This window comes from Megascapheus bottae, chromosome 8 (assembly GCF_031878675.1).
Source record: "Megascapheus bottae isolate mThoBot1 chromosome 8, mThoBot2.hap1, whole genome shotgun sequence".
Classification (NCBI taxonomy): domain Eukaryota; kingdom Metazoa; phylum Chordata; class Mammalia; order Rodentia; family Geomyidae; genus Megascapheus; species Megascapheus bottae.
The window spans coordinates 24276408-24299552 of NC_143516.1; the positions used below are offsets into that span (position 1 = coordinate 24276408).

Genomic DNA, 23145 nt, shown 5'->3' on the forward strand with positions numbered 1-23145 from the left:
CTTAAAACTTGCTGCATGTTCAGAACTACTAGCAATAATTTTTTTTCATCTTGACCATGATTTCTTCTTAGATAAAAATGTATACAAAATAAAAGTATTTATTAAAAGGAATACAGAACTATTATATGTATATTAATAAATGAAAAGTTTCAATTATCTTCTGTATGGTTAGGCTGAACAAAGAAATGCAGAAATGCATTTATAAATTATGCGTAGATATAACTATTATTTACTCCTTTCCATTGCCTTTTTGCTCCAGAGTTCAAAATCCATTAGGTAGCATAAGTAGGTATTAGTAGTGGTGGTCCAAAGAGTGGGAATTTGCTACAGAAGAGGGCTGAGAAACTATGCAAATATATTGGTGACAATGGAAATCAGGCTTCTCCTTGACAGGTTTTCCATAGGAAAACTAGCATGGTATCAATGTTAGCTGTGAATCAGAACAAAGATTCTAATCCATCTATTGATAGACAGCGAAGTAAATTTTTGTTTATTAGTTATATAGGGATTTACATATCATTCTTTGTAAATAGATATGTGTGAATATGCAAATAGGAATTTGTATATGCATATATAAACATACGGAATAGGTATGTTTAGACATTCCTGTTTTATATATACATCGAAGAGACTGGAAGTAGACACATTCTAGTAGCCACAAGCCTAAGTAGTGACCAGATCTTCATTTGTAAGTAGGATTCTCTGTGGAAAATAACATGGATTCTGGGGAAACAGACAACTGTAGGGCTAGGAAGGTAAGTATATGACAAGCCTAAGTCTTGTAGAAACCAAGCTGTCCTCAAAAAATGGAAGACGTCTAAAAGACATAGAAATCAGCTTAAATTTTCTGAAAATCCGATACAAAATAAAGGGGTTTTATAAAGTTTATTTTAACTGTTTTAACATATAAACTTCAGTAGCATTAAGAATGCTCAAGTATTCTTAGTTTTTAACAAGCAATTTTAATTTTTTTAAATCGTGTTGAAAGTTGTAATTCTTTTCTATTGAACTATAAAAGTCCATGAAAGGCTAAATGCTAGTAGCTCACATCTCTACTGCATATCCTCAGGAGACTAAGATCTGAGGATTGAAGCTTGAAGTCAGCTTGGACAGGAAAGTACATAAGACTCTTATCTCTTATCTCAGTTATCCATAAAATGTCAGAAAGCAAGCTCAAGTAATACAACACTAGCCTTGAGCAGGAAAAGCTCAGGAACAGGGCCCAGAGCACTAAGTGAAAGGCCCAGGACCAATAGACACACACACACACACACACACACACACACACACACACACACACACAGAAAAAGAAGTGGCTATCATTCCACTTCATCCAAGGAATGAGCAATAATACTACCACCCTCCACCAAGCAACATCAGTAGAATCACTCTACAATGTCAATTTATTCACCATCCTTACAAAAGCTGAGAGAAATACAAGAATGTTCACAGTAGTTCCAATGGTGCCAAGTGAGAGAATCAACTATGCAATCCCAGCTTCTAATGTTTTAAAAATCACAGGATGTGGAAGAACTGGACACATGAAATCTACAGACAGAACTACATTTTGGCCACAGAATCATTATTTGTTTTAGCATTTGATGATTCTGTTCCTTTTATGTTTAAAACAGCTCTATATATTAGTCAGGCCACAGGATTGCCCTTATTCCCTTCAGCATTCCAGAAAATTTAAAACTGGACTCGGCACATCACAGGAATGGTTAGTCCCTGAGTGAACAAGCTATCATACACTTGAATGGGTCTGGGGAGAAACTTTACAATGAACCCCGCTGTTAGAATAAGACTAGTATCTGGAGCTCCATGAGGAGTCTCTGCTCTTACATGCTGTGGGGCTCCAGCCACAAAACATCTGGCAGGAAAGCAAGGACTCACTCTTATCTGTGATCTGAGAAACCTGTTTCACTTGTGTGCCTGTCCAAAGAACAACCCTTCTAACCAATGAGTCTTCATGTGAGCCACTGTCCCTGCCTGTTCTGACCAGCAGATCACCTCCCACAGTGACAAGTTCACCAGTGCACGGTCTTAGGATGCTGCAGCAGAAGCTGCTCGGAGCACATGAAAATAAACTCAAAACGACATTCAAGGACACTGTTTATCAGCAGCTACACATTTTCCTGTCAGAAGAACAAGTGAGAAAGCTGCATGGCCACAGTCAAGCAGCTGAAGCACCTAGAAACTTCAGAAAACAGAGACAGCACTAGGATAATCTATAGAATATATTTGTAATAAAAAAATCACAACAGATTTGTTTTGCTATTCCTGGGGCTTGAACTCAGGGCCAGAGCACTGTCCTTGAACTTTATTTTTCTCAAGGGTAGAGCTCTACCACTTGAGCCATAGCACCACTTCAGGCTTTTTCTGTGTATGTGGTACCAAGAACTGAACCCAGGGCTTTGTGCACGCTAGGCAAACACTCTACCACTAGGCCAATTATGTTCTAAAATCTAAGTGCCAGTGACTGTATATATAGATTCCCTTCTTGAATACCTGCTTGTTAAACACGTCATTTGAAATATGATGTAAAAATTCATGTTAATAAATTCTTTAAAAAAAAGAAAAACAATGAAAAAAATTTTTAAAATCACAACAAAAAGAAGAAAAAAGGACAGCAAATAGAGTTTACCACTCTAAATAAAAGAGTAGATGCCTCAAGGCTCCCAGTTAAGATGAGCTTCTTCTTGCTTCTATCGGAATCATCATGATATAAGTTGTACATACTCCACCTCGATGGCCCAGTGCCCATGTTCTATACTTGTCCAAGCTTAGCAGTTCAGATCTAGAGTTCATCTTTAACTCTCTACTAACAAAATTAAGCCTAGAAATGAACCTAAAATTAAAACATGAAAGATCTCTTTAAACAGTTTACTTTTCCAAAGAAGACAAAGCTTCAGATTTTAGTATGAAGTTAAGACAATAATTGAAGGAACACCAAGGGTCAGTAGACCACATGCAGCCATAGCATAATAAAGTGTTACTGTAACACAACTATGTTCCTCTATGTGCACTGTTCGTGGCTGCTTTTGCAATACAACTAGATGAATGGTAGTGACAGACTTTGGCTCTGGATCACAAAACTCAAAAATAGCCAGATGCAGTGATTGTAAACAGAGATTCCCTCCTTGAACACTTGTTTGTTAAACTTGTCATTTAAAATATGATGTAAAAATCAACATTAATAAATTCTTTAATAAAAAAATAGCCAGATGGTGATGCTTCATGCCTGTAATCCAAACTACTCAGGATGCTGAGATCTGAGGATCATGGTGCAAAGCCAGACTTAGCAGGACAGTCTGTGAACCTCTTGTCTACAATTAATGACCTAAAATTGGAAGTGGCACTGTGGCTCAAAGTGTGAGCTCAAAAGCTCAAGGTCAATGCCTAGAACCTGAGGTCAAGCCCTATGACTGACTCACCAATGGTTTCCCTCATTCATCATAACCAGTAGAAACCTTGGGCTCTAATAGCAAAGATTTGCAATAGAGCAAAAACTTGATACATAAGGCCATATAGTATGAAGCTAATTGAATGGACCTCTAGGATATTGAAACAAAAGCCATGTAATGAATGATTGCTGTCCTTAAGGTGCTATGTTATCTCTCATCTCTTTTGCTGTTCCTTTGTTATCTCATATTGTCACAATATCTCACCTTGTTATCTGATATACTGGATACATTTGTATTTGGTTACTTGAAATTGGACAGGGAAGGGGGAAAACCAAGAGGGGGGGTGGGGAGGAGGGTAATGGGGACCAAGACATGTGGAAGGGTATCAATGTATGTGAATTAATGCACCTTCTATCTGGCAAATATCATGTAACCCTTTTATTAAATACAATAAAAATATTTTTTAAAAAAAGAAGAAAAATTGAAAGTACTTAATACCTGGCTCTTAACAGAAAAACTGCCAACTCCTTAAGTATTTTATTCTCAAATATTATTATATTTGATTTTGAGCAAGCATAGTCAAAATGAATGAATACAACAATCTATCAGTGGGTAAATAAAGAAACAAAGGAAAGTTCAGAAACTAAGACTGTGTGCATATTACTCAGCTTAACTGATGTGGACCCCTTGATTCTGTCCTCAGTTGTGTTTACATTGTGTACTCCACTGAGTGTTTCCTTGCCCTTAGTTTTGTGAAAATACACCTCCCAAGAAGCAAATGGAACCTCTAAAATATGGCAAAAGTTAGGAGTTTATGTGATGAAGGGAAAGTTTTACATCTGTTGAGAGGCAGTATGTGTTGAGCAGAAGTTGAATGGAATCATGGGAAGAATGAACAGAGCAGGTGCAATGAAACCCATATATTCCAAGCACACTGCTTTCCTCTACAACCATCTCCTGGGAAAAAAAGCCCTATGGAGACCAAGCATCTATGAACATGACCAGTATTTGGCACAAACCTGGTGGCGTAATAAGGGTTCTTCTGTGTTCTTTACACCATCCAACGGGATGAATATGTGGACTAGATGCTTCACACCTGCAGGATATAGAAATTAAAACTCTGTCATCAGAAAAACTCACAAATAAAAGTAAATGTTTAAGGCTAGGCCTGAATACTTCACAGAGTTCTGATTGGAAAATAAAATTGCTAAACCAAAGAATATTTTCAATGTCCCCATTTATAGCAAGCAGATTTCTTTTTACTATAGAATAGCACATGGATTTGACACCAAGCAGTTTTCTTTTGCTATATTTGAAGTTATATCCTGAAACTTCACATATAGCTGAAGTTCAAAGATAGCATCATTAAAATTCAAAATTTCCATTCAGAAACATCATGTGGGAAAAATAGACTGTGTGTACAGGCAGGCTAAAATTATATCAGCATCTCTTAAGGGCATGTTCAAAGGCAGGAAGCTCAATCATTCCCAGAAAGTCACACACTATTTTTATTACCCATTGGGATCGTAGAGCAGGTATTAATGCAAGGTGCTTCTTTTCCTCTTCCCTCTCTGCTCTGTCATCTTTACTACAGTGAAGCATACATTTTTTCCAGAGCCTTTTTATCAGCATGCAAACTGAGTGCATCTGATTCCTTGTCCTAAGCACACTTGTTCCATACATTCCCAACCATAATGCAGTTCATCCATTTTGTTGCTCATTCACTCATTCAAAATGATACTCTAGCCACTAGAACAAACCATGAGGAAAATGCAGCCAATGAGACAGGCACCAAGTCCCAGTTTCATGACATTTACAGTATAGCAAGAAAAGACAGGAAATGAATAAAACATAAAGGCCCCTCTATATCTACAGAGCACTGGCCTGTGATCCATGTAGTCATTAAAGGCAGAAAATGCTCACATCCTTTATGTAAAATTGAGTCACATTTGCCTACATCATCGAGGGACATCATCCTGTTGACTGAAAACTATTTCTAGATTATAGTATCTACGTTATTTATAACACAATGCAAATATTAATATAGGTGCTACATTGTTATTCTGTTAGACTGTTTAGGAAGATAATGAACTTCCTTAAAAATCCTGTGCATATTCTGTACTGACGCAACCATTATTGACCTAACGGCATTTTCGATCTATGTTTGCCATCTCCTAATGGAGCCCATGAGTACTGAGAGAAACTGTATATATACTTTGTTGGCATGATGCTAGGTAAACAAATGCAATGAAACAAATGAGCACACTGAGTGGGTGCAAAAGCACTTCTTTATTCAGCCTAGTCAGACAAGGTCCTACCAGGTGTGGTGGCACAGGCATATCATCCTAGCACTCTCAAGGTTGAGGCAGGGGATCATGACTTCTAGCCTGCCTGGTCTATAAACCTACACCCTTTTATATTTTTTTCTTTAAGGACAACCTCAGGTGGGTGTGGTAGTACACAGCTATAATCCTAACTACTTGGAAGGTTGAGTAGGAGGATCATGGTCTATAGCCAACTTGGGAAAGTATTAAAATTCTATCAGAAAACAAACAAAAGCAAGAAAGCCCTGCGTTCACTCCCCAGTACCAAACACAAAACAAAACAAAGTAACGAAACTGCTTCTGAAATAAGGCAACAAACATTTGAGCCAAAACTGGAAAGAAAGAAATACATGAACAACTCAAATATATAAAGAAAATCAATTCTGGGAAGAAGACACAGCAAGGGGCCGGGAGTTTGGCCTAGTGGTTAAAGTGCTTGGCTAGCATGCATGAAGACCCAGGTTCGATTCCTCGGTACCACATATAGAAAAAAAGCCAGAAGTGGTGCTGAGGCTCAAGTGGTAGAGCTCTAGCCTTGAGAAAGTCCAAGGACAGTGCTCAGGCCTGGAGCTCAAGCCCAGGACTGGCAAAAAAAAAAAAAAAAAAAGAAGACACAGCAAGTACAAGGGTTATTGAAAATAACCTATCAAGCCTGTCTTAGAAATAGAAAGGCATGAGAGCTAGCCACCAGGTGACTCAGGCTTGTCATCCTAGCTATTTGGAAAGGCTGAGAACAGGGTCATGGTTTGAAGCCAGATTAGGTAGAAAAGTTCCTGAGATTTCTTCAAACTTCATCACTAAACATCATACCTAGTCTACCATCTCAAATTACACAATGCTGAGATTGGAAAGGTTGTGATTCCAGACCATACTGGGAAGCCATGTCCATCCACCTCCACGGACGAAAGCTGGATGTGGTGACAGACACCTGTGAACCCAGTAAGACCGGGAAGTCTAAAGCAGGCAGATCATAGATCCAGTACTTGGCTGGGTAGGAAGCAGGATCCTATCTCAAAATAACCAGCACAGTAAAGGGCTAGAGGCATGGCTCAGTGGTAGAGCAGCAGCCTGGTGGCAAGCACAAGCTACTGAGTTCACACCTTAGTCCTGGCAAAACAGAAATCAAAGAAACAGAAGCAGAGAAAGGAAAGGAAGGTCACAAGGGCCATGATAAGGCTTGGGGTTTTACTGAGTGGATTAGAACATAGAACATCATCATGAGGGATTTGGGGGGGGAGAGGGTTTAAGCAGAAAAGTAGCTTAATCTGATTCTATTTTAAAGTAATTGCTCAATATAGAGGGAGCATGAGAAGAGGTATTTGGAAGGCTGCTGCAAGTCGATCCTACTAGCATGGACCACAGGGGTGGTGGTGAGGATAATGGGAAATGACAGGGAAAGAAAGAGAAAGCAACAGAGCGAGTTAATCTGATTAAGATGTAATACATGCATGTGTGCGATACCATGGTGAAACCCCTTTATACAATTAATATATACTTAAAAATGTATGACAGGAAGGAAAATGATTCTGTTGGGGGAGAGGGGCCAGTGGGGGTTAGGGGAATGGAGTTGGTAAAAGACAGTAAATGTGACTAAAGTGCTTTATATACAGGTAGGAAAACAATGAACACTGTTTCAAATTGTCTTAAGAAAGGGAGATGGGGGCCGGGAGTTTGGCCTAGTGATAGAGTGCTTGCCAAGCATGCACGAAGACCCGGGTTCAATTCCTGGGTACCACATACACAGAAAAAAGCCAGAAGTGGTGCTAAGGTTCAAGTGGTAGAGCTCTAGCCTTGAGAAAGTCAAAGGACAGTGCTCAGGTCCTGAGCTCAAGCCCAGGACTGGGAAAAAAAAAGAAAAAGAAAAAAGAAAGAAAGAAAGAAAGGAAGGAAGGAAGGAAGGAAGGAAGGAAGGAAGGAAGGAAGAAAAAAGAAAAGAAAGAAAGGGATGAGGGAGCAGAAGAAAGGGAATGAGGTGAGTTTGTCCAGGGTACACTGTGTGTACCCTGTATATATGCTAACAAAAATGCTTTTTATAAAAGAATCTCATTAAGAGAGTTCTTCCATTACATATAAAATAAAAACTTGTTAAAATGAGTTAAAAAAAAAACAAATAGAATAGAGACAGTTCTACAAAACCATGCTTAATGAGGCATTTCAGGACAAAAAGACGACTTTACTATTGAATTTGAGGAGTTCCAAGAGACAGGTATGAGAATTATCTATGCTGTTTTATAGACGTTTTTCAAAAAAATAATAAAACTCTTTTTATAATAACCAAATGGGAAATATTCCCTTGGCTAGTCAAGAAATACATGCTGAGAAAATCCTTGGCTTAGAGGTTCTCAGATGCTCAGTTAAAAAGCTTCTTTCTTCCCTGACTTGCTATCTCAGATCCTTCTTTCCCCAAATTACTTTTATTTGTTAATGCTACAGAATGATATCATTATTTTGGAAACATCAGTGCCAAGGTTGTGTGGCAATCACTACTGATCTTCCAATATACATCATCTAATACACATCATTCCAGTATACATTTTAATACACATCATTCCAATATACATCATCATGACTTACTGCAGTATTCTTTAAATGCACCATTCTAAAATGGCTATACAGAACTAGGAAGCTTTATTCCCTGCTATAATGATGCGTTATTAGACAATCATTTATGTCATGGCTTATTACTATGTATTAATTTTAGGAAAGGATTACATATAGCTTCATTTAGAATGTACAAACAAACAGCTGCACATAGTGGTATATTCCTGTAATTTCAGTATTTGGGTAGCAGAGGCAGAAGGGCTCATAGTGAGTTCTAAGGCTAATCTGAGCTGCACAATGAGATCATTTCTTGAATAATGAAGAAAAAAAGAATAACATATATATTAATTTTTCTCCTCAATCTACTACAACTATAGAGACATATTTTTGTAATTATCTGCCAGTCTTATAAAGATTATTAACTTTTTTATATTACTGGATTCCTTTACAAATTGCAAGCAAAGAACACACTATGGCATGTTATGGTTACTAAATATATATTGATCAAAGTCACTATTTACAATAAATAAGCCAGCAGGAAAGATAAAACATTATACTGTTACGTATTTTCCTTTTCCCTACTGGAACCCCTCTTTTATCTATTTTCCTGTTCCCAATACTTCATTCAAAAGTTGGAGGGCTGTGAGCACTAATCAGACACTAAGAAGTCATCTCTTAGTCCCACCTAGTGTTCAAAGGCAGAAATGTAACCACAAAGAAACAGAACTTCAATAATATTCATCATCAGTCACCCTCTTCATTAGTGCTCTCTCCCTCCACTGGCATAAACCCTTCCCCACAGAGCTTGTTTTACTTTCCTGTCATTCATTTTTTTAGTGGTACGTATTAAAGTTTCAGGTTGTTTCACATGATATTTCAAATGTGAATCTATTTTTATTATAATTTAACCCTCCCTATTGCTTTCTCTTTCCCTGCTCTTATGGATCAACAATTTTCACTCTTTATGTCATCTTCACACAGAGTTGCAATGTATTTCAAAATAATTCAGACTCCTTCTTATCCTCCCTACTCTCCTCCTCTGAGTTAGAATTATGTGCTATGCATTTGTGTGTTTATATACACACATGTATATATAAGTATGTATGTACATGTCCACATGTATGTATTTTTGGTCTAGCTTCCTTATATGAGTGAAAACATGACATATTGGTCTCTAAGGCTGGGCTTAGCTCATGTTGCTCAACTGATATGCTCCAATTACATCCACTGTCCTGCAAATAACAAGATTTCATTTTTGTACCTGTATAATATTCCATAATACACACACACACACACACGCACACATTCTCCAATCCTACATAAATGTTTATCATGTTCTTCTGTAGAAGGTACACTTAATGCCTTTGTCTAAAATTCTTTGTAGCAAACAACAACAACAAAACCCTCAGAAAGATGTCCACATCCCACTCCCTGAAACTTGTGACTATTACTTCATAGGGTAAAAGGGATTATGTAGATGAGATTAGTTAAGAATCTTGAGATGGGGAGGATATCCTGGGTAATTATGGTGAGCCCAAGGTTATCACAAGGGTCATTATAAAACAGAGGCCGAAAAGGTTAGTCAGAGGAGAAATGTGAAGATGCTGTCACTATGTTGCTGATTTTGAAGATGGACAATTTCGAAAGAGGTCTGAATGGTGCACTTCCAAGTGTAATGTGTATCATCTTAGAAAGCTATGACTTTTCTTCCTTTAAATATCTGGCGAGATTTTTTTTCAATTCATCAATTAAGATTCCACCTACTTTTATATAAAAAAAAAGGATAGGGAGGGAAATGGGGATAAAAACATGAGAAGAGTTATCAATGTGTGAGAAGTAATGCACCTACTATCTGGCGAATATAACTGTAACCCCTGTATATTACAATAAAAAAGACACACTTCATTACAACTAGACACGTATACCACAGATACATGTTCTTCATTCCCCAGTGCATATAAAAAGTGATGTAAGATCATTGCTCAATTCAAACTGGAAAAAAAAATCTCATTTCAAAGCTACTTTAAACAGAGAGAGGCAAGCCAGTGAGTAACCCCAATTACACACCTAAGCAACTGATGCAGATAAAAACCATTTCAAATATCAAAGAACATAACATTTAATAAAACAAGAGAAGTTCCAATAGGTGTAAACAATTTTCAAGGTGCCTTTATTTCATATGGAGGAAAAGAGTATACTGTATTTGATTTTGGACAAATAGCAAAATATGACTTTGTGTGATTAGAACTGTAAACAATCCTCAAAGTATACCATCCTAAAAAATAATGACATTAGTCCGTGCTCATAAAAGGGCACAGGGTTTTAAGTTCTTTCTCAGAAAGAACCCACGATCCTTCCTCTTTTTTTCCGAGATATCCCACAACAAAGAAAACTTTGCCAAATTTCTCATTTTCCCCATGACAATATTTTAAAAGGTAATACATGTTGTTATTTTAAAGCAGCAATTGTATGCCTTTAAAACACAGTAATACCTATAAAATCATACAAATAAAGTAATACCTGCTCATTTTGTTTAAATCACACAAAAGCTTAAAAAAAACTCTCCCCAAATGACCAGACTGCAATTTTCAAAAAATAATTTTCATGTTTAGTGATTAGTCACACACAAAATGTTATATACAGTTGACTTCCAAAGTATCTTAGGGTTGGGATTCCAAGTACAGAAATACAGAGGAAAAATAAGGGCTGTAAATAAGGGCTGCAAATAAGGGTACTGAGTAAGGTCTAAGAGGGCAACTTTGTCATTCATTTTGTACATGCCCATAGTTCAATAAAAGATTTTTATGACAGCCAGGCATGATGGCTCATGCCTATAATTCCAGTTACACAGGAGGTAGTAATCGGAAGGATCTCAGGTTGAAGCCAACTTAAGCAAAAAGTTATGAAGAGCTCATTGCAAACAGTAAGTCCGGTGTGTTGGGGTGTGTCTATCAACCCAGCTGCACGGGAGGCACAGACATGACACAGGCACGAGGATTATACTACAGACCAGACCTGGACAACAAGTTTGGTATCAAATAACCAAAGCAAAAAAAGGCTAGGGCATGATTCCAGTGGTAGAGCATCTGCCTACCAAGTGGAAGGTCATGAGTTCAAATGTCACTACCACCCAAAAGAAAGAAAAAAATATTACTTATTACTAACTGAACACAAACATTCCATGAGAGAAAAGTTATTCTTTGCAGCAAAAGATATGGAAGCTAATGAAATATACTGAAGAACTTGATTTTTATTTTTTTGCCAGTCCTGGGGCTTGAACTCAGGGACTGAGCACTGTCCTTGGACTTTCTCAAGGCTAGATAGAGCTCTACCACTTGAGCCACAATACCACTTCTGGCCTTTTTCTATGTATGTAGTACTGAGGCATCAAAGCCGGGTCTTCATGCATGCTAGGCAAGCACTCTACCACTAGGCCAAACTCCCAGCCCCAGAACTTGATCTTTTGTAATGTAATCATTAAGTGATTTGCCCATACGTTTTAACACATTACAATAAAAATAACAAATAAAACAATAGAAACCTAGTAAAAAGCATCTGAACAGTAAATGGACTTGAATTGTAAAACAATGCAAGTAAAACTGATGAGTGTCAAAGAATTCAGTCTGATGGGTGGCAGGAATTATTGAAAGCCCTACTGAATATTTAAATATATGCATGCAAAATAGTAAGGTCAAGACAAACGCTTCTCAGAAACTTAGCTGTATTTACATAAATTAATATTTACTTGCTACATAACATTATCATATCTTTTTCTCAGTAGAGAGACTGGATTTTATTGGTGCATCTTATATCTATGTGCAAAGACAAATACCAAATTGAGCCCCATTAATAACATTATCATCCAAACTGAGCCCCATTAATAACATTATCATATCTTATAGGCATTATTTGTCACTTCTCTAGAATATTTTCAATTCACATGTTCTCTAGATGGAACCAAAAACACTTCAGAAATGCCTTTGATGAGGAAACTGAATTCTAGTAATCAATGAACTTGAGAGTTAAGTATAGAAAATCATTAGTTCAACTGTTTGAACTTTGATGGCTTAAAGCTAGGGACGTAGAGGAGCTCTGTTTAGCCTTTTAATTTTAAGGAACCTCCATATTGCCTTCCTCCTGGGCATTTATCCAAATGACCACAAATAAGGCCACACTAAAGCTACCAGCACATCTATGCTCATTGTACCATTATTTACCATAGCAAGGCATGGAATCAACCTAGATGTCCCTCAGTGGATGAATGGACCAAGAACACGTAGTATATATACACGTGGAATTTTATGCTGCCATCAGAAAGAAAGAATGATATCACCCCATTTGTAAGGAAATGGAAAGACTTGGGGAAAATCATATTAAGTGAAGGAAGCCAGACCCAAAGGAACATGGGCTCAATGGGTTCCCTCATTTGTAACAATTAGTACACATCCAGGATTCTCCTAGCAGAGAATCACAATAGCTCAATAGTTACTGTTCATATAACCTTATAAAATGATGCTAATCGAAATGAACTATAAGATATGGAATTAAGAGGTGATATTTTTCTTAGTGTACTGTATGTGGTTATTTCTTTTTTCATTTTTCCTTTGGTTTACCCCATTGTCACGTTTTGTTTCAGTACCCTCTGTATTTTATATACGTTTATTGATTTGTGGACGGGAAGAGGAATTACAGAAATATTGGGAAGGACACAGGGTGAACCAATGCAACAGGAATACTCTATGTTTGAAATGAACTTTACAACATGGGGGAAGGAAAGGGGGGAATTACTCATAAGATATTATGTTAGAAACGAACTTTACAACTTGGGGGAAGGGGAGGGGAGATAAAACTATGAAAAACTAGATATTTTGCTAAGTTCCAGCAATCCAAATGAACTCTGTAGCTCTTCATAAATAAAAACATCAAGGGCTTCATGAAAAAAAAAAAGAACTAAAACGAAGCTAGGGATACAGTCCAGTGTTGGCACACTTGGCTTAGCATGGGGAAGGCCCTGGGTTTTACCTCCCAGCACTGCAAACAAAAACAAACTGGACAGTTTTATTACAACTATTTTTATAATTATATAATTTTATCCTATGTTGCTCTTACTCTTTATATAGTATAAATGTAAAGATAGTAAGGATTCAAAGCAATATTCCTCAATGCATGTAACCTACTAAGCTAGCAAGAATGGTTAAATTAGCTATTTCATATAAAAATGGAAACAAAGATAAAAATAAGTGCCTAGGGCTGAGAATGTGGTGTAGAAGTAGAGTGCTTGCCTAGCATACATGAAGCCCTGGGTTCAATTCCTCAGTACCAAATACAAAGAAAATGCCAGAAGTGGTACTGTGGTTCAAGTGGTAGAATGCTAGCCTAGAGCAAAAGAACCTCTGGGACGGTGACCAGGCCCTGAGTTTAAGCCCTAAGACAGGCAATAATAATAATAATAATAAATATAATAATATTAAATAATGAGTGCCTAGGCTAGGTGCTCATGGTTCAAAATTGTAATCCTAGTTACCCAAGGAGGCTGAAACCTGAAGATTATGGTTTAAAACTAGCCTGGGCAGAAAAGTCTGTGAGACTCTTACCTCCAATTAACCTTCAAAAAGCTCAAAGTGGAGATGTGGGTCAAATGGTAGCTCCCATATGACATATGATCATAGCTTTTGAGCTATTGTGATCCTCTGCTAGAAAAATCCTAGATTTATATTAATTATTACAAATGAGGGAAACCATGGTCATACAGGCCGAGACTAAACAAAATGAATTCTAGGATATGAAAACAAGAGGTTTATCTTTGTGATTGTTCTTAATGTACTATGTGAAGTTATTCCTTTCCTCTTTTTTTCCCCCCTTATGGTTAATCTTATGCAGTTACTGTATCTGACTTTGTTACCTGGTATATTATATATACGCTTATCTATCTGAAATAGAGAAGGTAGAAAACAAGAGACTGGGAGGGGGTAAGGGGAGGGAAAGGGGGACAAAAACATGAGAAAGGGTATCAAGATTTGAGAATTAATTCACCCATTACCTGATGAATGTAACTATAACCCCTCTATACATTATCTCAACAATAAAATATAATTTTTTAAAAATTGGTAGACCCCTAGGCTTAAACAGATAGCTCAAGCCTTGAGAGATGGCTCCCATGCCGCCAGCACACACACACACACACACACACACACACACACACGTTCCTAAAAACTGATGGAAGACACACACTCAAAATCAATGTCTTAGGGCTGAGAGTTTGGCCTAGTGGTAGAGTGCTTGCTTTGCATGCACCAAGACCCAGGTTCAATTCCTCGGTACCACATACATATAAAAAAGCTAAAAGTAGTACTGTGGCTCAAGTGGTAGAGCTCTAGCCTTGAGAAAAATCCAAGGACAGTGCTTAGGCCCTATGACTAAGCCCAGGACTGGCAAAAACAAAACAAAAACAAAAACAATGTCTTTGTGTACACATTGAGAGCATGTCAGGAAGGGTGTGGGGAAGGATGGATGTGTACAAATCATGAAATAGCATTAAAGGGTATTATTTCGCAATATATAGAACATGAAACCAGCAAAAACTTGAAATTTACGATATGAGAGAGCAGGGGTAGAACATTGTCATTTTTTGTTACGAGTTTTTCATTGTCATTGATTTACAACTGTGTACCTAAATTTACCTAGATAGACATTAACTTCCAGAAAAGCATGAATAAATAGAAACTGTCTTACCAATAGTCATAGCTCTCGTCCCAGTTGTCAAAATGTACCAGGAAGCGATTGTCCACCATATCTGTTACCGTAGCAACACAGATGAACGAAGGATTCTTTTTGTCTACAGCCTCAAGCTTCATTCCAACTCGAAAGCCTGATGGGATCACTGTCTATAGAAACATGCAGATTTAATTAGAGATAAGCACACACCAAACACAGCACACTCTGCACCCCCTACTCCAAGGCCTCATATCCACCCTTCTAGTCACATAACTTAAAAATCCTGTGCCAGTTTCACATCAGGATTACCTTCCAACAAGCCACAATTAAATATACTTTAAAAAATAAAAAGCTTAATGGCTACACTGAATTAACAACCTGAGCCTCAGAACTAAAGCACTCACAACCTGGCAGGGCTTAAGAAAATCTGAATGCTTTTTGGTAGCATGGTTAGAAGGCTACATTAGGTAGGCACGTTATATTCATTCACCAGGCAGTTTACATTTTGGTCTTCTTTTCCTTGATTACAGATTTAGCAATGAGAATTACTTCGCACAGAATATGCACTTAATCAAGTTCAAAATGTGCCTGAGTCAGTACAAAAGCACTCCCACTTCTGAGTGGCTTCCTCCAGAGTACTGCCGAAAGTAGGTCATTGTCGTCTATGAAAAGCTGCAAATTATTACAACTCTTACTTATCACTAGGTATCTTGCATCCACAGCAGAGGAGATAATATACATTGTTAATATACATTGTCATTCAAAAAGAGTTTGCATTTAAAGAAAGTCTAAAGATGATCAGCTATTTGGGACTTGAAACAAATGCAAGGAAAATTCTTTGAAGAGTGAGTGCTGAAAGAATAGTAATATTGAAACACCTGTGACTACAGTATTTTGTGAGGAAAAATGCCCTAATCTCAGAGCGAGGCACTCAAGATCGCAATTATGTCAATTATAACACACTAAGTCACCTTCTTTCCTCTTCTAAAATACCTTTCCATTTAGATTGAAGCACACAGATATTATTCTGTTAGCACAAAAAATGTTATCTTTTACTATACCATAATTACACAGTTATCACTATAGACAGCCATGTATCTGAAAAATGTTAGAATTCCTATATGAAATGAAGGAGCAAGCAAAAGTAATACAGAAAAATTCACCGTACATTTCAATTCTGATATTTTCTTTTTTCTTTTTTTTTTTTTTTTTTGCCAGTCCTGGGCTTGAGCTCAGGGCCTGAGCACTGTCCTTGGACTTTCTCAAGGCTAGAGCTCTACCACTTGAGCCTCAGCACCACTTCCAGCTTTTTTTTCTATGTATGTGGTACTGAGGAATCGAACCCGGGTCTTCATGCATGCTAGGCAAGCACTTTAACCACTAGGCAAAACTCCTAGCCAATTCTGAAATTTTCTAGCAATTATGACGATAAATTTTTGGCTATTCTGAGATAGATGATCTAGAAACAATAACAACAATTTTAAAAAGCAGAAAAAATGCTTCTTTGATACCAAAACACATGGTAAGGTAAATTGTATGCCAGCCATGAAGAGGTGAAGGCAGTTAATCAAAGCCTGGACTGAGGTTATCATCGGAGAACTTGACAGGAAACAAGGAGCCACGTGGAGCAAAGGCTGCTGGGATTCCACATAAACGACCTTCCTCCTGGGCACATTTTCTCAGAGAATACCTTCTGACAAGTCAGTTTTTACCTTTCAGCAATTAAGCTATCCCAACTAGGACATATATTAGAAAGTAATAAGATGGCTCGTAGCACGAGCGCTGTCTCTCTCTTTCCCTCCCTCCTTCTCTCCTGCCTCTCTCATTTTTTGTCTTTCTCGCCCAGACATACTCAGCACTTCAGTTTTGTTTTGTTTTATAATTCAATCTGGTTCATATTCAATTTAACGAGAGAACATTTCATTTACAAGATGTTAGCATCATTTCCCAAGTGGAAAGTTCTCTTTTCCTCCCACTCCTCACATTTATTTTCATTTGGAGGGACCCCTGGCTAATGATGTCACCAACTCTCATCCTTTTACTCACTGTTGCCCTGGCCAGTGAATCCGGAAAGAAGGTACTGAGTAGAGCCTGAGCATAAGCTGGGATGCAGGATGCATGGTTTCTACTCTCTTCCTGAGGGTCCAGTGCTCCCTGGTCTTGGAGATTGATGGCAATAAACCCCTTTGATTGTAAGGCTCTGAATCAAAAGCTCATTTTGTCTGCTTGTCCTTCAACCTTGTCCTTACCAGTTATACAGACGTTATTTTGGTTTTCTACTGTTCTTTCAATCAGATCAGAACTTGGGAGAGGCATTGTATAAAACAGTACCAGGGCCTCTCAGAGCTGTCAACAGAGGTCAGGAAGTAAGAAGCCAAGGCACATACATGCAGCCTTTGCCTCCACTGCATGGCAAACAAGGCTAGAAGCTGGAGCAAGGGCACATAGTCACCAGCCATTTCCTGCCTATGTGCTCCAACGGGACTACATTCATCTCACTGTGTGAATCCCATGTGAACAGCATTCCTAATTAAATGATGACAACAATAAAATATCCCAGGCAATTTATTTTTTTATGTATCTTAATTGCAAATCACACCTAGCTTTTGTACTATGTTGTCTTCTACCATCCATTAACATGACAACCATGACTGGAGATATTTACTCATAAAGATTTTAAGCTAATTTTAAAGTTTAATTAAGATAAGAGAAGTCTATTTACCAAGGCAATAAAATTTATCACAGTGCCTTGTTATCATTTGTAATTCATCCTGTGAGACACTCAAAACTAGCTTTCTTTGAAAGGAGAAGTATTTTGGAGGTACTTACTATATTCTGATTTTCAAATAATGACTTCGGCGCAGCTTGGGCTTTACATGTCTTCAGATAGGTCTGCCAATTAAATTCTTCCTCTTTATATCCTAGAGCACAAGCAGATATGAATAAGCTTGGCAAAATATGAAAGGATTTCATATTGAATTTATCACCCATGTCCACTTTGATCTCAAATCCAATCATGCCAAAATCAAGCAATCTAATGATTTCTTTGGTAAACAAAATTTAACCCATAACTACAACTGTAGTTTTAGACACAGGTATATTTTTCTATCAACAAATTCCAGTACTTCTCCAATTCTAAATAAATAGTAATAAGCTATAATCCTAGCTATTAAAGAGGTTGAGATCTGAGGACCACAGATTGAAACCAGCCCAGGTAGCAACGTCTATGAGAGTCCTATCTTCATTAAACTACCAAGAACACTAGCTTTGGGCAAAAGAGCTCTCAGGAACAGCATCCAGGCCCAGAGTTCTAGCCCTAGGACTCGCACCCAAATAAGTAATGTATTTGCTTTTCTCACTTCTTTTCTTTGTAAACATAATATAGACTCCCAAGAGTCTATAATTAGAATTCTTGAGCAGTGTGGACAGTAAAGGGTGATAGTCAAATTATTTTTCCTCACCTATTCTAATTGGGGGAAGGAGGGTCTAACTAATGGGAACCAACTAAGAGGGAAGTTGGAAAAATCGTAATAAAGCAGGTGAATCTCTTAGCACTACAAAAAAGGTTATCAGCAAATTGCAGCTAAGAGAAATGTCTCTGCCCTAATTTTCACAATTTCATACAAGTCAACATCTTCTTGGTCTTCAAATCATTAAAATAAAGTCCAATAGACAACAAGAAGAGCTAGTAATTTACCAGTTACACAAGAGGTTAATTTAGAAAAAGGTTTGCATGCTTCCTTTTTTACTTTGTTTCTAGATCTTTTTAATCCTTCAGGCATCTGGAAATACAAACCACACTAAGCTCTTTTTTAAATTTTAAAACCATACCGTTTCTTTCACTCTAATAAATTCATCTTTTTTCATCAGGGAAAAAAAGGACATGGATTTGGGGCTACTTGAATTATCTTAAAACCCAAATTCTTACAATTTTCCAACCAATATCAAAGAAACTAAGTTTTTACTGAAGTTTTAAAACATAAAACAAAAGCAAAGCAGTACCTTTTGGAGGATGGAGCTTATGGCCAGTTTTCTCACACCACCCAACTGGGTGAAGATCCAGAGCATCGGCATTTACCCAGAAGTCATAGCAATCTGAATAGCCATCAAAGTGAAGCTTTATTCGGTATCCACACACCTGAAATATGTAAGCAGGTTGGCATAATGCTATCTATGTCCATGAAACCAAACTCAAAACAGCAACTAAAAGAAGTAAAGAAACCACAATATCCAGAGGCAGTACTGCAAAGAGCTTAAGCTTGGGGGTCTAGCACCCTCTCTAGCTGCAAAAGGAGCACATGAATGTGGGAAGAATATATGTTCTCTCCATTCTCCATGTCATACCAGCAGAAGTCACCTTATTCCTGCAGGTCCCAGGGGAGGATGCTCTGCCCTTTACCAAACACTGCAGACCGAGGCTGGTGCTGATAACATGGTCAGCTGGTTCACTACTACTGCAGTGGCTGTGTTGCCCCTAGTTCATTTTTAGGCTGGCTAGACGGGCTCCCTGAAACGCTAGTAGAGCTCACTCTCTGTAATACATGCTGTATGTATGTCTCCTGAAACCCACCTAGAGACACTGCATGCTTACAGGACCCAAGTTAGGTCACGGTCTGCTTTGGGTTAAGGAGAAAGTGCAATTTCTTAATGCTCTTTCTGCTTAGCAGGAGCAGGCAGACTCCAAATGGCCTGTTCCCACCGACCTCCACTCACTCCATGAGTGCTCGTGCTGCAGAAGCCCACACAAGAGTGCGACTCAGTGCAGAGTCAGCAAGAACGATCCCAAAATAACGAGGATGCTGAATAATAGTTGTCAAGAAAATACCTCTAAAACACTCTATTAAAATGCAAGTGGCAGAACAAATTATATGGGATGAATCAGTTTATGAGCAAAGGATGTTTATGGAAGTTCATGTATGTACTTACATACTTGTCTATACAAATAAAAAATATATATACATTCAGCAAGATGCTGCTGGCTCATGCCTAAAATCCTAGTTTCTCCAGAGGCTGAAATCTGATGATCACAGGTCCAAGCCAGCCCAGGCAGAAAAGTACTTGAGACTCTATCTAATGAATCAGCAAAATGCTGACTAGAGGCATGGCTCAAGTAGTAGAGAACCAACACTGATTATAAAAAGCCCAACTGAGGAAGCAAGATCCTGAGTCCAAGCCCTAGTACCAGCACACACAAACACAAGATATAATCACTTATACATATACATTTATTTATACTTATACAAACATACATTCATACAAGCTTCAAGTTACTTTCCTTCTTCCATCTAAATGATAGGAGACTGGGTTCCACCTCAAAACTCTGTTGCTTTGAGACATAATATGCCCTAAGACACAGAAGGCACTTGGCACCACTGTGGCCATTATTCTGTGTGATTTACCAGCACCCAGGGGCACATGCTATGTGTTCTGCAAGAGCCATGCTTCTTATAAATTCATTCAATCATTGAAAGCACATCACAACAACTAACACTACCATCCAGGGCCTTCTGAATTATTCTGAAGGAATTACTAAAAGATGTGCTGCCCTGGTTCAAGAAGGCAGTAAAATGTTCTCAGTACCACAGTAGATGAGTAATATGAAAGTATATGTATGTGACCTTGTCCCCTCTGCCTGAATTGTTCAGTCATCCTGAAGAGTAAAAAAACCTATCTACTACTCCATTCCAATGCTATGGACTAAAGCAAAATCTATAGTTAGAAAGACGGGCTCATGTCTATCCTATAGCTCTCTGGCCTTCTATATAACACTGCACCTCTTTGAGCGTTCTCTTATCCTTAGACCAGGGATTTAAAAAACAAAAGCAAAAGCATTGCCTGAACAAGCCAGGATTCTGTACAAGGTAGAAAATCAGGTTGCTAATGTATCTGCAGCAAGTACTCCACCCAGGGTAGTTTTTCTCAGTACAATACCTCCAGCCTCACCACTTTTGTCTTAAAATGAAAATGAGGCAATGCTCACCTCAGCTACAGTGAGGACACAGTACACAGACTGATGCTCCGGGTCCACACCTTCTAACTTCATGCCAACTTTGAATCCATTTTTGTTATATGGAAAAGACTGGTGCTATAATGCAAGACAACAGAAGAGTAAGTATGATCAAATTACCCCTAAAATCCAAAAGGCTCAACCCAATGAAAATAGAGAAGTCTATAAAGAAGTTATAGAAAGAAAACTTAATGACTTAGAGCCTTTATCTTTTACATATTTAAAAAGATAGAGCCAGTGCGGTGGCTCACCCTGTAATCCTAGCTTTTCAGGAGGCTGAGATCTGAGGATCAAGGCTCAAAGCCAGCTGAGGCAGAAAAGAACCTGAAACTCTTATCTGTAATTAACCTCTAGAAAAAGGGAAGTGGGTTTGGCTCAAGGGTAGGGCGGTAGCCTTGAGCTGAAAAGCTCAGAGACAACGCCCAGGCTGAGTTCAAGCCCCATGAGCAATAGAAGTCAAAGCCAGGCACACTGCTGGTGGCTCATGCCTGTAATACTAGATATCCAGGAGGCTGAGACCAGAGGATTGCTATTCAAAGCTAGCCCGGGCACAAAACTCCATGAGACTCTTATCTCCAATTAACCACCAGAAAACTGTAAGTGGTGCTATGGCTTAACATGGTAAAGCAATTGCCTTGGGCTGAAGAACTCAGTGATGGCACCCAGGCTGAGAGTTCAAGCCTGACGACCAGCCAAAAGAGTCATCGTCGTCATCATCGTCATCAGAGTCACACAAACATAAAAAATGAAGCCCCCAAAGTATAAAGCATGTGGTTAAAATGTCAATTGGTTAAAGGGATGATTTGTGAATGAGGGCTGTTCATATGTACATATGTAGTAGCTACTTGAAGAAGAGAAAATCTGAGACTTTGGATGATATGTCTAAAAGGAACATACATTAATTTCTTTGACATATAATCTGAATCTGATGAATTACAATACATTCATTTGTAGTCCAGACTCAAGTAATCAGTTATACTTTAACTTCTTAAAAAAATATTAACAAGTCTAGGGGCTGGGCGTTTGGCTTAGTGGAAAGAGTGCTTGCCTAGCATGCATGAAGACCCAGGTTCAATTCCTCAGTACCACATACACAGAAAAAGCCAGAAGCATTGCTGTGGCTCAAGTGGTAGAGTTCCAACCTTGAAAAATTCCAAGGACAATGTGCAGGCCCTGAGTTCAAGCCCCAGAACTGGAAAAAAGAATATTAACAAGTTTATTCCGTCAAGAACCAAGGTGAGGGGCCGGGAGTTTGGCCTAGTGGTAGAGTGCTTGCCTAGCATGCATGAAGACCCGGGTTTGATTCCTCAGTATCCCACATACATAGCAAAAAGCCAGAAGTGGTGCTGAGGCTCAAGTGGTAGAGTGCTAGCCTTGAGAAAGTCCAAGGACAGTGCTCAAGCCCTGAGCTCAAGGCCAGGACTGGCAAAAAAAAAAAAAAAAGAACCAAGGTGAGATAGATGTAGATGTGGATATAAACAGATACAGATATACACTGAATTATCTAGAACAAGTATGGATGCAGTTACTATTATGTTTATATTAAATACTGTATACTTAGATGTAACTGGTTGAACATTTATTGTTCATCACTTTAAAAAATGTTTCCTTATTTTCATTCACAGAAGATATCAATGGCAGGTTTTCAACAACAGATTATGTCTAAAAGTAAGTTAATAACAAATCAAGGGCAAACCACAATATATGAGTCAAATGTGGCCCACTCTTGGTTTTGGAATAAAGCTGATAAAAACTACAATAAAGCTCTCAGCTACAGAAATGTGTAAGTCGAGCTATAGTTGGCATCTACATCTGTAACTGATTTTAAATTACTTAGGATAAAGTATTTTTCTTTTCACTAATAACCATAAAGTAACTCATTTGAATGTACTGTTGCCAATAAAATGTAAATCCCAGTCACTCATTCATCTTTATTCTCTCAAGACCATGATAATATAAATTTCATGCCAGTTATTTTTTAATCTGTTGATATCTCGGCAACAGTATTAGTATTCCTGTTCAAAATTAAGAGTGAAATCCAGCTAGGAGAAAATTGTGTGGTGTGTGTGTGTGTGTGTGTGTGTGTGTGTGTGTGTGTTTATATGAGTGTGTATGGCCTGGGGAAGGGGTGTGTGCATCAAACTGTTTGGGAGGC

General features: G+C 38.1%; 1 protein-coding gene across 5 annotated transcripts in view; it reads right to left on the minus strand.

Moving 5' to 3' along the window:
• The window catches only part of L3mbtl3 (L3MBTL histone methyl-lysine binding protein 3), a 93535-nt gene that overhangs the window by 40438 nt on the left and 29952 nt on the right, over positions 1–23145 (minus strand). For all 5 annotated transcript variants that reach the window (XM_090338140.1, XM_090338139.1, XM_090338138.1 and 2 more), the window contains 5 exons: positions 20964–21068; positions 18986–19121; positions 17813–17904; positions 15002–15153; positions 4424–4500 (listed from right to left, as the gene is read on the minus strand). In XM_090338140.1, coding sequence (XP_090194266.1) covers positions 4424–4500; positions 15002–15153; positions 17813–17904; positions 18986–19121; positions 20964–21068 — 562 coding nt within the window. The remainder of the gene's footprint in view (positions 1–4423; positions 4501–15001; positions 15154–17812; positions 17905–18985; positions 19122–20963; positions 21069–23145) is intronic.